Below are 15,645 nucleotides of genomic sequence, written 5' to 3' on the forward strand. Positions count from 1 at the left end.
ATTTGTACAACTGGTTTTGTAACCGTCCGAGGCATTATTGGCAATATTGAATGATCCTGCTATCCTCGTCGGTGATGTGGTCACTAGTTTGGGCTTGTCTTAGAGAATGACTTCGTCTGTCTTATTGGGTTCGTCTGCAGTTGATTTCGTCAGTCCCATCAGCTGCCCCCAGATTCTGTGGTCGTCGTGACATGTCATGATGACCATAGAAGATGAAAGGTTTTTTGGGATTGTAAGCAACTCTTGGGATTTTGCGCCGTATTAAATGCGTAGTGGCGGTGCTCCATAGGTCGTGGCCATATGGCACGTCCCGGTTGGTGGAGTTAATGCTCCAATTTGGGGGACTATTGGGTTTTTCACTGGTTTCCAATTGTTTTGAACCTTGATTTGAAACTTCTCCTCTTTTTTCAAAAAACTTCCAATCATTGTTCTGAGCGCTTTCTTTGCTAACCCTTACTCTGCAACTCTTCTCTAGACCGGTGTGCTGCGCGGTGGTGCTTTTCATCTACTTTTTTTTTAGGTACGTTTTTCTTCTTTCTTTCTGCTTTCTTTTTCATTTCGGTGTAGGCATAACAATGGTAATTTTCTGATTTTTTCTCCCTTTCCTTTTGTGTTTGTTTTGGATTTATTGGGGGTTTAGCTTGTATCTTTTCCCTTTGTGCTTTGTCTGGCTTTCCATGGTTAGTGGTTCTGAGCTTAGGATAACTTGCCCCTTAATTTCTTTCTTTTTCACGCATTTAGGGGGGTCTTCAGGCATTTTCCCAAACCTTGAGGGTTTTGTTTTTTAGGGTAATAGTTTGGGCGTTGCATGGCTGAGTTGTTGCCTTTGCTCTATCAATCAATTGATTGGTTTGAGGGTTTGGTGAAAGAGCAGGGGACGATGTCGAGGTTAGATCTAGTGAGCTCGAGACTAGGTTATCGTCTAGTGGTGACCCGGTGGAGGGAGATACTGCCATTTCTACCCCTCGAGAGGTTAGGGCTTTTTACGCCCTCGAGGAGGTGTATGGGCTAGATGCTGACACCGTGGGTAGATTTAAGCATAGGTTTCAATTTTCAAAGTGGGTTTGTGTTCGTCGACCCAACGACGAGGATAGAGCTTGTCACTTCTTCCCTGGTGAGGTATACTTCTATGAGGCCACCTTCACTTGTGGACTTAGGCTCCCCGTCCACCCATTCATGATGGAGCTTTTAGATCACTTTAGCATTGCTCCCGAGTAACTTATGCCCAATTCATGGAGGATAGTGGTCAACTGTATGGAAATATGGTTGGCTGCTAATAGGGACATGATTAAGGTAGGTGAACTCATCTATCTGTATCGCTTGAAAGAGTCTAAGGAGTACGGATACTACGAGCTAGTACCCTGGGAGAAGAAAACGAGGATTGTCAGGGGTTTACCTTCGTCCTTCAGGTATTGGAAGTCAAGATTTTTCTTTGTGTCTAGGGACGATTTTGAGACTCCCTCCAGCAAGGACTGGGGTGATATCCTGAGGTTGCTTCATCGGTGAGGAACCCCAACCTTAGGTGCGTCAGTATTTCTTTCCTTCATTTTTAGTTTGGTTGTGTTTGCTGTTATCGTCATTGACTCCTATGCTTCTTGTTTTGCGTAGTTAAGAGACGGCCTAAGCTCAAAAGCAGGCATAAGAAGCGTGTTGAGAAAGCAATAGAATACGCCCTGACGATAAAGAGTTGGGACTATCTGGTAGATCCGCGGACCCTTGCATTTTATAATCTTGGTCCTGACCCGTTTCCCTACGTCTTGCACAACATTGAAATCGAGGGAAAAAAGAGTAAGAACTCGTCAGTATTGATTCTCTTGCGTACACTTGGAATTTTTTTTTTTTTTAACAAGTGTTTTCTTCTTGTAGAAATGACGACAAATTCAATAAGGATATGTATGCAAACATGAGGGCTAAGAAGGATGAGCCATTGTCCAATATTGGTAAGAAGGGAGTGCGTGTCAAGGGGAAAGGTCCGTCCGTTATTCCAGTTACCTCTGCCACTCCCATCATCTCCGAGGTTGAGACTGCAAGGATAGCCTCTCCAACTACTTCGGTTGAAGAAATCCCTACTCCTTCTTCAAAAAGGCAGCAATTATCAAACAAGGAAAAGGAAAAGGTCGATTCTCGCTCATCTATAGTCTGGGACGACGAAGGACTAGCCGTGGAAAGGGCAAACGGAGTCGTGACTGTTGAAGACCTGAAGGTTTTTTCCGGGGAGTCACTCAACGTGGTTACGAATCAGCATGTACACAAGATCGTCCAGGTAAAATGCTCGTGCATTTTTTTCTTTTTTTTTTTGCATTGACGGCTTTAGTTTTCTTTCCCAGGTGTTGGGGGAGAGCCTCCATATTGCTTCTAAGTGCCTTACCCAGGAGGCCAAGGTGGCGTCTCTAGTATCCAAGATGGAGGCATTGGAGAAGGAGAACTCCACGCTGAAGAAGAAACTCATCGATTACATGGGCGAGGCCAACACCTTAAAGGAAAACGTCAGGGTCTTGAATGACGATCGTAGAGTTGAGCGTCAGCTAAACCTGGAGAAGGACGACCAACTTCAGGTAGCCAAGGAGAAGCTCAAGACTATCGCTGCCAGGTCTGTTGAGACCTTCCAGCAAACTGACGAGTACAACACAGTGCTCTTTAGTTGGTATTTTAAGGGCTTCGAGCTTCTGCGAAGGTACCTTGTCAAGTATCCCATTGGAGTTGACCTCCAGAACCTGGATCTCAAAGTGGTGGACCAGGAGATGACGATGGATAAGGCTACCCAATCTTCGGCTCCTGAGGGTGATGCCCCTGAGAAGGCTCCTACTGATGACGCCCCTGCTAATGACACCCCTATTGATGACGCCTCTGCTGATGCCTGGACCTGACACTTATGAAAATTTTATTCCCTTTTTTTTTTTTTGGATGCCCGTTATATTTTGGGCTTTTGTAAACCTAATTTCTAAACAATTTCCTTTTAATCTGTTTTGAGAACAGTAGTTTTAGCCCAACATTTATGGGTCTTTGGATGTAAAAACAATGGTAACTGCCCGTTGTTTTTGGGATTTAATTAAATTTATGGCTGCATACTTACTTGCATTTGTGATTGCACATTTATTGGCTCGTGGCATGCTTGTGATGTCTTACATCCGTCTTGCCTTGTATTTGGTAAAATCTTTGGTTATGTCTTTTCCTTTTTCTTCGTCAGCGTCTTGCTTCTCGTCTACGTTGGTTCTCTCACTTAGTTGATTCCCTACAACTTGAACCTCTTCAAGGGATCTCATCGAGGGTTTTGGTGAACTGGTTGGGAGCTCAGATTCAGCCTAAGTTTTGTTCTAATTTGTTGCAAGGTTCTTGTCTTTCTTTTTATTTTTTATTTTTTATTTTACTTATATCCTATTAGGGATCTTGTCGTCAGTAGTTTACATCCGTCAGGGCGGAATTCTGTTATTTTGCCATTTTCTTTTTGTGACTTACACCCATTCAAGGGATCTTGTCATGTTTATGACTTCGTCAGTAACTTACATCCGTCAAGGCGGAATCTTGTTACTTAACCATTTTTGTTTTGTGACTTACACCCATTTAAGGGATCTTGTCATATTTATGACGTCGTCAGTAACTTACATCCGTCAAGGTGGAATCTTGTTACTTAACCATTTTTGTTTTGTGACTTACACCCATTTAAGGGATCTTGTCATGTTTATGATTTCGTCAGTAACTTACATCCGTCAAGGCGAAATCTTGTTACTTAACCATTTTTGTTTTGTGACTTACACCCATTTAAGGGATCATGTCATGTTTATGATTTCGTCAGTAACTTACATCCGTCAAGGCAGAATCTTGTTACTTAACCATTTTTGTTTTGTGACTTACACCCATTTAAGGGATCTTGTCATGTTTATGACTTCGTCAGTAACTTACATCCGTCAAGGTGGAATCTTGTTACTTAACCATTTTTGTTTTGTGACTTACACCCATTTAAGAGATCTTGTCATGTTTGTGGCTTCGTTAGTAACTTACATCCGTCAAGGCGGAATCTTGTTACTTAGCCATTTTTTGGTTTTATAGCTGACTAGACCTGCTTGCATGAAGACTTTAGCTGAATAATTCTTTTATTGATTTTAGGAATGAATACAATTACTTGTTACATCTATTTGTGGTACTTCTTCAAGTGATCAATGTTCCATGGCCGCGAGAGCCTTTGTCTGTCTAAGGTTTCCAGGTGATAGTTGCCTTGCCTGGAGTAGTAGACGACTCGGTAGGGTCCTTCTCATGTGGGGACAAGCTTCCCTTGGGCAGAATCTCTAGTTGCTAAGGTGACTTTTCGCAAGATGAGGTCGCCTATGTCAAGTCGTCTGAGCTTTACCCTCTTGTTGTAGTATTCAGTCATCTTCTGCTGGTACTTCGTCATTCTACTGAAGGCTTTGTCTCTTACTTCGTCTAGATAATCCAAGTTGATCCGCAGTTGATCGTCGTTGTGTTCTTCGTGCAATACCTCTCGTCTGATGCTGGTTACTCCTACTTCAACTGGGATTACCACTTCAGTGCTATAGGTGAGCCTGAAGGGAGTCTCTCCAGTTAGGGTTCTTGTTGTGGTCTTATAAGCCCACAAGACGTTGGGCAATTCTTCTGGCCACGTACCCTTCGTGTCATCCAGCTTAGCTTTGATAATCTTAAGCAGTGTCCAATTCGTCACCTCAGTCTGTCCATTCGCCTGTGGATGCCCTGAGGATGAGAACTGGTTCTTGATACCTAAGCCCGAACAAAAGTCTTAGAAGTCTTAGCTGTCGAACTGCCGCCCATTATCTAATACGATCGTCCTTGGAATCCCAAACCTGCAAACTATATTCTTCCACACGAAACTCTGAATTCTTACTTCAGTGATGGTTATTAGTGCTTCTGCTTCGACCCATTTTGTGAAGTAATCAATAGCAACAAGTAGGAATTTTACTTGACCTTTACCTTAGGGCGGCGGGCCGATGATGTCGATTCCCCATTGTGCAAATGACTACAGGGATGCTATCGTCGTCAGTTGCTCTGCTCGAAGTCACTGGACATTCCCAAACCTTTGGCACTTGTCACACTTCTTGATGAGCTCTACTGCGTCCATTTGCATAGTAGGCCAGAAATAACCTGTTCGAATGACCTTGCTTACCAGGGATCTAAGGCCAACATGGTCCCCACAAACTCATTGGTGGATTTCTTCCAGGATGTACTTGGCTTCATCTTCGTCGACACATTTCAGGTATGGCATGGAGAAGCCTCTCTTGTATAAAGTGTTATTTAGGATTGTAAATCTGACTACCCTCTTCTTGATCTTTTTGGCCTCCTTGGCGTCTTAAGGGAGGCGCCCGTCTAAGAGGAAAGACACGATCGGTGTCATCTAGCTGTTTGTGCTCTAGATTGCAAATGTTAGGACTTCTTTGATGCTAGGGCGCTTCTAAACCTCCATGTCTAACTCCATGCTCGTTGGCTCTTCCTCTGCATTCTTTCCTCCTTTGCTTCATATTCTTCTTTGATCTGCCCTATCACTAGTTTTGAATCGCTCTAGATAAGCAGGTTCTTTACCCCAAGTGCCTTCCCGAGTCTCAGCCCTGCCAATATTCCTTCGTACTCGACCTCGTTATTGGTGGCTGGAAACTTCAGTTGAACCTCGTACTTGAGTATTTCTCCTTCGGGGGCGACTATGATGATCCTTACTCCCCCCCCCCCCCTCTTTTGAGCTGATGAACCATCAGTCCGGATCGTCCATTGTTCTGTCTTAATGGTAGGGTTGTCCTCTTCTGGAAGGGTGAACTCGGCAATGAAGTCCACAAGAGCTTGTGCTTTGATGGCTATTTTGGGGTGGTACTCGATGTCGAACTGGCTGAGTTCTATTGCCCGTTGGACCATCCTTCCTGCCGTCTCGGGTTTATTCATGGATTTTTTGATGGGCTAATCTGTCATTACCAAAATAGGGTTTTCTTGGAAGTACGGTCGCAATTTGCGCAAGGCCACTATTAATGCGAATGTGATCTTCTCAATCCTTGGGTACTTGGCCTCGGCCCATTGGAAAGCCTGACTAACATAGTAAACAGGAAGTTGCTTCTTGTTTTCTTCTCGAATTAGGGCTGCACTCACTGTCGTAGTTGATACTGCCAGATAAAGATATAAGTCTTCTCCCTGCTTGGCCGGACTTAGGAGGGGTGGATTACTTAGGTAACGTTTGAGTTCCTGAAACACTGCCTCGCATTCGTCAGTCCAGGCAAAAGCCTGTTTCAACATTTTGAAGAAGGGAATGCATTTGTCCGTCGCTTTAGAGACGAACCTATTAAGTGCTGCGATCCTCCCTATGAGTTTCTAGACTTCTTTGACGGTCTTAGGTGACGTCATGTTGAGGATGGCTTGCACCTTCTCTGGGTTTGCTTCTATTCCCCTCTGGGATACCATGAATCCAAAAAATTTTCCCGAGGCTACACCAAAGGCACACTTACTGGGGTTCAACTTCATCTGGTATTGTTTGAGCGTGGAGAACGTCTCCTTCAGATCATCCAGATGTGTCAGTTCTTCCTTGCTCTTGACGAGCATGTCGTCCACATATACTTCCATGTTTCTCCCAATTTATTCGCTGAACATTTTGTTCACCAGCCTCTGGTAGGTTGCTCCTGCATTTTTTAATCCGAAAGGCATTACCTTATAGTAATAGAGCCCTTGGCTTGTAATGAAAGCAGTTTTCTCTTGGTCTTCTTCAGCCATCTTTATTTGGTTGTACCCCGAGAATGCATCCATGAACGTCAGCAGTTTATGTCCGGCTGTAGAGTCTACTAGCTGGTCTATTCTTGGTAGGGGGAAGCTGTCCTTTGGGCAAGCTTTGTTTAGGTCCGTGAAGTCCACGCATATTCTCCATTTCTCATTTGCCTTCTTCACTAAGACAACATTTGCAAGCTACTCTGGATAATACACTTCACGTATGAAGCCTGTCGTCAATAACTTGTTAACCTCGTCTATAATAGCCTGGTTCCGTTCTGGGGCAAAGACCCGTCGTTTCTGCTGGACAGGCTTCTTTTCGGGATTCACGTTAAACTTATGCTCGATAACTTACGGGAATATGCCACGCATGTCTTTGTGGCTCCATGCGAAGACGTCCAGGTTTTCTTTAAGGAATTGAACGAGCATTAACCTCATCTCAGGACTCAATGTTGTCCCTATCTTTGTTGTCAAGGTTGACTTTCCTTCTACCATCTCTAGCTAGGACTTGATGTCCTCTAACTTCACCTACACCGTTCTCCGTTGGAAACTTCACCTTCCGGCAATAGGTGGACGTGGCTGATTTCCATTTGTTGAGTATGGGCCTCCCAATGATTATATTGTATGATGAGGGGCAATCTACCACCAAGAAGTCTAGCTGATGAGTCAATTGCCTCGGGTAGGTTCCCACTGTTACCGTCAACGTCACTATGCCCTTGGGATATACCCTATCTCCACTGAAACTGACGAGGGGGGAGTCAAATGAGTGTAGTCTTCTTGGATCTAGCTTCAGTTGCTGAAAGGCGGGAAGGTAGATGATGTCTGCGGAGCTACCATTGTTTACAAGGATCCTTTTGGTATTGAATCCTTCTATCGTAAGCATTATAACCAAGGGGTTGTTATGAGGCTGCTTCACTCCCCTAACATCTTCTTCATTGAAAGACATGTCTTGGTCTGTCCGTCTCTGCTTGAACGGGGGTATCGTGTGGACGCTGTTCACCTGCCGCTGACATGCTTTCCGGAGGGATCTGAATGACCTGGCCATGAATGGTCCTCCTTCAATTGTCTTTATCTCTCCAATTATATTCTGTGGGGGTTGGGAAGTGTTATCTTCGTCTCTTGATGAGGAGTCACATTAGTTTTTGTTACCGTCCCTGAACCTGCTAGACTCTCCTTTCTTCACATCCTGTTGTAGTTTCCCTTTCCGTATCAACTCCTCTATCTGCTCTTTTAGGTCCCGACAATCTTCTATGTAGTGGCCATAATCCTTGTGAAACCGACAGTATTTATTCTTATCACGGATGTTGGGGGATGAATGTAATGGCCTCGGCCATTTGAGGTAGTGCTCATCTTTAATCAACGTTAGAATTTTGTCAACAGGCATAACTAGAGGGGTAAATTTTACCGTTCGAGGAGTTTTATCATCTTTCCTTTTTCCCCCGTCATTGCTCTAACGATCTGGGCGTTCCCTCTTTTGTCCTTTACGATCGTCTTCCTTCCTTCCTGTATCTCTTGGCCTCTCTACATCCCTTATGGCAGTTAATGCGTCTTCAGCATTCATATACTTCTGTGCTTTCAAGAGCGTCTCTACCATCGTCTTGGGAGGATTCTTCACGAGTGAAGCCACGAACTCTCTAGACCTCAGTCCTGCTTTGAAGGTCGTCAGTTGCACCTTGTCGTTAGCTTCGTCTACCTCCAAGGTCTCTCGAGTGAAGCGTTGTACATACGACCTCGGGGTTTCTTTCTCTCCTTGTCTGATGGTGAGCAAATGGTCCGTCGTCCTCTTAGGGCGTTGTCCTCCAATGAAATGGCGTAAAAATGCATTACTCAGCTGCTCGAAGCTATCGACAGAAGATATTGGCAACTTGGTGAACCATTCTCTTGTCGCTCCTTTAAGGGTGGTGGGAAAAGAACAGCACAGTATCTCCTCAGGTGGCTGTTGAAGGCCTAGCATCGTTTTAAAGGTGTTGAGGTGATCTTAGGGGTCTTTAAACCCGTCAAATGGCTCGAGTTAGGGTAGTCGAAATTTCGACGGCACCGGACACTCTAGGACTACCGTAGTGAAGGGTGAGTCTATTGCCCTGACCATTCTATCCACACTCTGGTCTGTTTTCTCCTTGATTGTGTTCCTTAGTTCGTCCATCTCCTTCTTCATCTCTTAAAGAAGATCCGAACTCTGTTCATCTAGAGTTATAGGTCTTCGATTGTCACTTCTTCAATGACTGTCTCCTTCATCTTCCAAGTTGCCTTTGGATCGATTTTCCTCCTGTTGAAGTCGTAGCTTCATTTCCTGATTTTGTTTAGTAAGCTCTGTTAGGTTCTAAAGACTTAGGTATTTATGTATTTAGAACTGTAATGTGTATTGTTGGCAAACCATGATCAAAACAATGTGTTTAGAAGTGTTTTAGTCTTTCTCAAAGTTGTGTATTTTATGTAAAGTTGGAATCGAGCTAATGCATAAAGAATTATGTGTTTCGACATGGCTCGATCGATCGAAGCTTAGGCTCGATCGATCGAATCTCGGGCAGAATGTTTTTTTTCTGCAGATTTCCAACTCAGTCCTAGTTGTTTAAAACGTTTTAGAGTTTTCTAATTTGTCCTAAATATAAAAGGCAAACCCTAGCCACGTTTTAATATTGCTCATATTGCTGTTTGTGTAAATCTCTTGTAAGATCTAGAAGAGCTTTCCTTTACACAAACTTGAGGTTTTCAAGGAGAAGATATTTTCTACACCTTGATGATCAACTCGGTTGCTGCCATTGAAGTTTAAAGAAAACACAAGCGGGTGTGCTTATATCTGGTGGTGAATCCAAGAAAGAAGGAGTCCGTGAATTCGAAACTTGTACATGGTCGTGTCAGTAAATTCTACTAGTTAGTAGCAATAAGAAGTCGAGCATGGGGGCTTGTAAGTCTTATTGTATGAACTTCGATTCTTTCAAGATAGTGGATTCAAGTTTACCTTAAGGATAGCTAGGTCAAATCCTCCCCAGGTTTTTACCGGTTTGGTTTCCTGGATGATCACATCTTGTGTTATTTATCTTTCTGCTGCTTTGGATGATATGATCTTTGTGATTGTGATAACCTAGATTTGTTAAATTGGACTAAGTAACAACTTGGCTAATTACCTAGGTTAAATCAATTGTGTTTTAAGGGGTCTAAAAACTATCAAGTGGTATCAGAGCAGGTTACTCTCTTGTTGTTGATCTTTTGATCACTGAGCTGATCCTTGACCCCTATTGTCATGGAACACGAACACTCTCTAGTTATTCCTCCACACTTTGATGGGAATAATTATACTTATTGGAAAGTAAGGATGAAAACATTCCTGAAATCGATTGATGAGAGAGTCTGGAACTCCGTTGAATACGGATGGGAGAAGCCCACTACTCCTGTTAATGAGTGGGAAACTTCTAAAAAAGAAGCAGTTGCGTTCAATAGTAAGGCTATGAATGCTATCTTTAACACTGTTTCTATGGAGGAATTTAAGAGAATCTCTAATGTTGAGATTGCTCATACTGCTTAGAATTTCCTACAGACTGTACATGAAGGCACAAAGGCTGTCAAAATCAATAATTTGCAGCAATTGACTTCTAAATTTGAAAGCATTAGGATGTCTGATGATGAATCTTTTGATGAATTCTATGTTAAATTGTATGATATTGTTAATTCTACTTTTAACTTGGGTGAAATCTATAATCAACCTAAAATTGTTAGGAAGATTCTTAGATCTTTAACTAAAGACTTTAGACCTAAGGTGACTGTCATTACTGAAAGTAAGGATGTGGACTCCATTCCTGTTGATGAACTTGTAGGATCTCTTCAATCTTATGAGTTGGATCTACCCAAAACTACCAAATCCAAATCAATGGCTCTTAAGTCAGTTGATGATGTTGAAGGTGGTGGATTTGATGATGAGCTCTCTGCTACAGAGATTACTTACCTTGCCAAGAATTTTAGAAACTTTCTCAAGAATAGTAACAGAAAGGCAAGAGGCACGAACACTGCTGAACCTAGAAACTTTAGGAAGCATGATCCCACTAAAGTTAACAATAATGATAAACCTAGAGAAAAAGCAGGTCAATCTTCTAATAATTCTTTAGGTTCTCAGTGTTTTGGATGTCAAGGGTATGATTACATGAAATCTAAATGTCCTATCAATTTGAAATCTAAGGGTAAGGCTATGGCTGTAACCCTTAGTGATGGTGAAGTTTCTGATAATGAGTCTAATTGTGATGAGGATGAAAACTTCATTACTTTCACCGCTACTGCTATAGTCAATGAGAGCATATCCGTTGAAGAGAACCCTTCTGATGGGGAACTCTCTGAAGATGCAAATCTTCAAGAGGCCTATAATAAACTTTGCAAAGTTGCTGCAAAGGATGCTATGAATGCTGAACTTGGCCTGAAGAAAATTGAATCTCTTGAGTTTGATAAGAAGAATTTGCTTGTAAAACTGTTTGATGCTAATGAACTTTTGAACAATGTGAAAACTGAGAATATACTTTTACTTGATAAAGTTAAATCTTTGGAACTTGATTTATCTGTTGCTAGATCTGCTAGTTTTAAACTTGATCAAATGTTGAGTGTTCAAAAGTCTCCTTCTGACAAATCTGGTTTAGGTTACGTTGAAAGCATCTCTGTGTCTGCTCCCCATTCCACAAACTTTGTCCCTTCATCTTCTTCTGAACCTTCTGTGAGTGAAACTGTCAAACCCCCTGTGAGTGAGGTTTTCAAACCCATAGAAGTTTCATCAACTAGGAAGATTAAGGTTGGTCTAAAAGAGTCTAAGTCTAAGAAGCCTACCCTATCTTTTGTGGAAAGTCTGGACACATATGTCCAAACTGTTACAAGCTACAAGCTGCAAAGAGAGCAAACAAACCAAAAGTACTTGTGCCTCAAGCACAAGATCCTATGGTACTTATTAGTGAATTGGTAAAGGCTTTAAAACTTTATTCAAATCCTAGAATTGGTAATCATTTCCATGTGAATAAGAACTCCAATGCTCATGGTGCATCTAAAAGGTTTTGAATGCAAAAGACTCGAACTATTTGAGTCTTTCTGACATGGTCCTTGTGCTTCATTGCTCTACCCTCTGTGACCATGGTTATTTGGTTTTGTTTTTTTTTGTTTTTTTTTCTAGGATTTGCATTGCATAACATTCATGCATTTCATTCTAGGTGTTTTTTTTTTTTTTTTAAAAAAAAAAGGGGGGGGGGGGAAGGGAAAAAGGGAAGAAAAAGGAAGCAAAGTGTGTTGTACTATTCTTCTTGGTTTTTGAGAATAAGGTTGGTCAATTTATTTTCACATAACATGTCGTTTGTACCTTGTTTAGTTTTGATAAGCTTACTTTTTGCACTTTACTAGTTGAAACTTTGTAGTGCATCTTGTGTGTGAAAGATGTTAATGGTTTTTGATTATTTTGTCTTGATCTTGAAGTCACATGTTTTTGACTGTCGGATTTGAACTTTTAGAGAAATGCATAAATAACCATCTCACCACTGTTCACTAACCAATCATGAACACATCAGTGCATATCATAAGATTTTGTGCTCGAGAAAGTGTAGCACATGCACAAAAAGAACATAAGGTGAAACCTCGGTTTAAATTGCTTAATACTTAAAATTGGTGTGTATATTATGAGGCATAAATTCAAGAAACTTACATGATTGCAAGCTTATGATCTACGAGATGTGGGAGTTATATGATGTAACTCTTTAGGTGATAGTCTTTTTTAAATTCTTTGTGATGAATTTTGTAGACTTTGTGATTGATTGCTATTCACATATCACCTCACATGTATCTCAAACTTTTGCTAGTTGCACACACTACACAAATTACTCTTTGCTAAACATTGTACATGTTATTGTGTGTGTTTATGGTCTGACCAACCAAGTTTTGCAAATACCTTGAATTTTGTGCAAAATTAACTTGAGTTTGAAAATTTATGGAGAATGCAAGAAATTTTAATTTTGGGAATTTTGGGCTTAAACTCTTGTTTTTGAAAATCATATCATCACATACTCATGCATTTTGTTCTTCAATTTCAATGCTTTGAGTTGTTTCTAAATTTTTTTTAAAAACTGTGTTTTTCCTCAAATTTATTGAGCCTCTGCCAATTTCGATTGATCCATTCTATTTTTCGATCAATCAAAATTTTTTTAAAATGTTTTAGTGAGTCTCTGTCTATTTCGATCGATCGAAACTGATTTTCGATCAATCGAAAATTTTTAAAATTGTTTTATCAAGTCTCTGTCTGTTTCGATCGATCGAAGCTGTTTTTCGATCAATCGAAACTCATGAATCAAGTTTTTTTTAAAACTCAGATTGGACTGTTTTGAACCTACTTTTTCAAACTTTCCTCTCTCTCTCACTCCGACTTGGCAAGGCTCCACTGAGGATTTTTTGTCGTTTTCGGCCAAACTTTTTGCAAGGTTTTTCTCTTCCAAGACTGGTAAGACCTTTATACCCTTCCTTTTGCATTTATTTTCATATTTTCATGCATAAACTCATGCATTTTAAGGGGATTTTCGGAACTTTTCACTATTGGGATTTTTGTTGAATCAATCCTCTTTTTCTGAAATTGATCATTGGGTTTTGCTCATATATTGTTATATTCATGATATATGTTGGTTAAATTGATCAATTTGGGGCTTTGTGAAAAATTGAAAATTCTAGGGCTTGTAATTAACCCGAATTGGGGACTTTGTTCAAATTTGGCTAAATTGATGAAATTGGCTTGTTCAATTGATGTAATTGGTCATTATTTTCTGAAATCTATCTTGTATGATGATCAATTAGTCAATATCTTTCAAATTGATCAAGTGGTTTTTCAAAATTTTGGGGTTTTTGTGTTAAAAACTCTATGCTCAAGCCAATTTTGTGAATTTGAACTTATTTGAACTTAATTGCACTGCATTAGGACATGCATCATGCCATTTAAATAGTTCATGCATCATATAGTTTTTGTTCTATATTTTTTTTCATGTGCTAACTTGTAGTCTGCCCTTGGTATTTTTTTTGTTTTTGTTTTTGTTCCTTTGCTTTGTGTTTTGGTCCTTATCCTAGCACCATGCCTAGGAAAACTAGAGCCCGTAGGACCCCTTCCACTTCCTCTGAGTCTCCCTCTAGGAGTGAGGTGTTTAGGAATGATAGAAGCATTGAGGCCTTTGAGACTTTGAACTGTAAGCGTAAGATTTGGGCTGGGCGTGCTGTGATTTTAGATGAGATTGATTTGGCCATTAGGGCTAACTTTGAGTCTAGAGGTGGGTTGCCTCTCTTAGAGATAGATCATCCACCCCCGACCGCCCTAATTAGAGAGTTCTTCTCGAACCTCTCTTGCCACGTCTATAATTCCAACACACTTGTTAGGAGTTGGATACGAGGTGTTGAGTTCACCATTACCCCTCGGGTAGTGGCTGAGGCTCTTGGAGTTCCGGTTGTTCGGGAGTCTGACTATCCCTATGATAAGTCTCCTCCCTTAGATGTTGTCATGTCATACATCACTGGGTCGTCTATCGAGTGAGGTTCTGATCCTCGGATCACGTCTGCTGAGCTTACCGAGACTGCCAATTTTTTCTTTAGGATAGCGTGTCATTCGTTGTGGCCTATTTCTCATCTCTACACCATCCCTTTAGAGCAATGTGTGTTTTTGTATGCGTTCGTTTCTGGTGTGTCTATCAGTTTCTCACATCTGGTCCTTCGTTCTTTGAATGAGGATCATAGGAGTCCTGCCATAGGGCATGCGCTTATTCATCCTATTTTCATTCATAGGATTATGCTATTTTTGGGTCTAGATGGTTTCCCTTCTGGTGAGCCTGTACATGTCGTTACTCCCATAGGTGCCACCTTTCTTAGACAGAGGGCTGCTCACTTGAGAGTTGCTCCTTCGCGTCCTAAAGGTGCGTCTTTTAGTGCTGTTCCTCCTCCTCCCTCCTCTACAGGTGCTGATGCTGCTGAGACGTCTGGTGCTGCTGCTGCTGACACTGATGTTCCTCCACCGACTACTTCGGATGATTCAAACATTCGACATATATTGGATCATGTCTTGACCATTCAAGTGGCTCATGGACAAATTTTGGTGGACGTGCTTGATGAGATCTGTGCCTTGCGTGCGGAGTTGGCACAATTTCGACGCTCTTCCACACCACCTCCCTTTTGATGATGGATTTTGTTTGCCCTTTGGCATTCTGTCACAAAAAGGGGGAGTCCATTGTAGAGTTCTTGTTTTCAGGGGGAGAGTATTTTGTTGGTTGCAGCTTGTGGAGTTTAGATTGTATCTGGGTGCTTCACATTATATTTTGGCTTTTTAGCTCTTGCCATTTTTTTGATGGGATATTCATGTTAGGGGGAGTGTTATTTTTTGCTACCTTATATGTTTCTTGTTTTAAACTGTTTATTGATTTATTTTTATGAGTTATTCGTTGATATATGTCTTTATTGTGTGTTGTTTGAAATCGAGAATTTAATTTGTTTACTTGTATTTTTTCCACACATACATTATGCATTTTGTTTAGTGTTTCAGGAAATATACAGGTTGATTCAATTGAGCTGTTGTCTACACTTGCAACTGATGGATAGTAGTTAGGATTGAATTTGTTTTATGAGCATTATTTGTGTAAAGGGTTTTTATTTTGTAAACTTTGAGCTTCTAGTTGTGTTTTGTCACGGACTACCAAAGGGGGAATTTGTTAGGTTTTAAAGACTTAAGTAGTTATTTATTTAGAACTCTAATATGTATTGTTAGCAAACCATGATCAAAACAATGTGTTTAGAAGTGTTTTAATCTTGCTCAAAGTTGTGTATTTTATGTAAAGTTGGAATCGAGTTAATGCAAAAAGAATTATGCATTTCGGCCTGGCTCGATCGATCGAAGCTTAGGCTCCATCGATCGAATCTCGGGCAGCATTTTTTTTTCTGTAGATTTCCAACTCAGCCTTAGTT

The 15,645-nt window shown here is 41.1% G+C and overlaps 2 protein-coding genes across 2 annotated transcripts; both read right to left on the reverse strand.

Annotated features, from left to right (window-relative positions):
* Window positions 1-4,249: 4,249 nt before the first annotated feature.
* On the reverse strand, window positions 4,250-5,898 carry LOC115981140. Its single transcript, XM_031103319.1, has 2 exons — window positions 5,712-5,898; window positions 4,250-4,731 (listed from the first exon to the last, which is right to left on the reverse strand). Exons 1-2 carry the CDS (start codon window positions 5,896-5,898, stop codon window positions 4,250-4,252), a joined length of 669 nt encoding a protein of 222 aa, XP_030959179.1.
* Window positions 5,899-8,155: 2,257 nt separating this feature from the next.
* LOC115981141 lies at window positions 8,156-8,659 on the reverse strand. Its single transcript, XM_031103320.1, has one exon. It carries the CDS (start codon window positions 8,657-8,659, stop codon window positions 8,156-8,158), a length of 504 nt encoding a protein of 167 aa, XP_030959180.1.
* Window positions 8,660-15,645: the final 6,986 nt, after the last annotated feature.

The sequence above is a fragment of the Quercus lobata genome, chromosome 3 (assembly GCF_001633185.2).
Source record: "Quercus lobata isolate SW786 chromosome 3, ValleyOak3.0 Primary Assembly, whole genome shotgun sequence".
In the NCBI taxonomy this organism is placed as follows: domain Eukaryota; kingdom Viridiplantae; phylum Streptophyta; class Magnoliopsida; order Fagales; family Fagaceae; genus Quercus; species Quercus lobata.

What these genes read in the sequence shown, in the direction of transcription:
- LOC115981141 (XM_031103320.1), bottom strand. Translation starts at nt 8,659, where the DNA reads ATGCTAGGCCTTCAACAGCCACCTGAGGAGATACTGTGCTGTTCTTTT.
- LOC115981140 (XM_031103319.1), bottom strand. Translation starts at nt 5,898, where the DNA reads ATGAATAAACCCGAGACGGCAGGAAGGATGGTCCAACGGGCAATAGAA. An exon ending in ATGGACGATCCGGACTGATG is followed by an intron (nt 4,732 to 5,711) that starts GTTCATCAGCTC and finishes GTTCGGGCTTAG; the next exon opens with GTATCAAGAACCAGTTCTCA.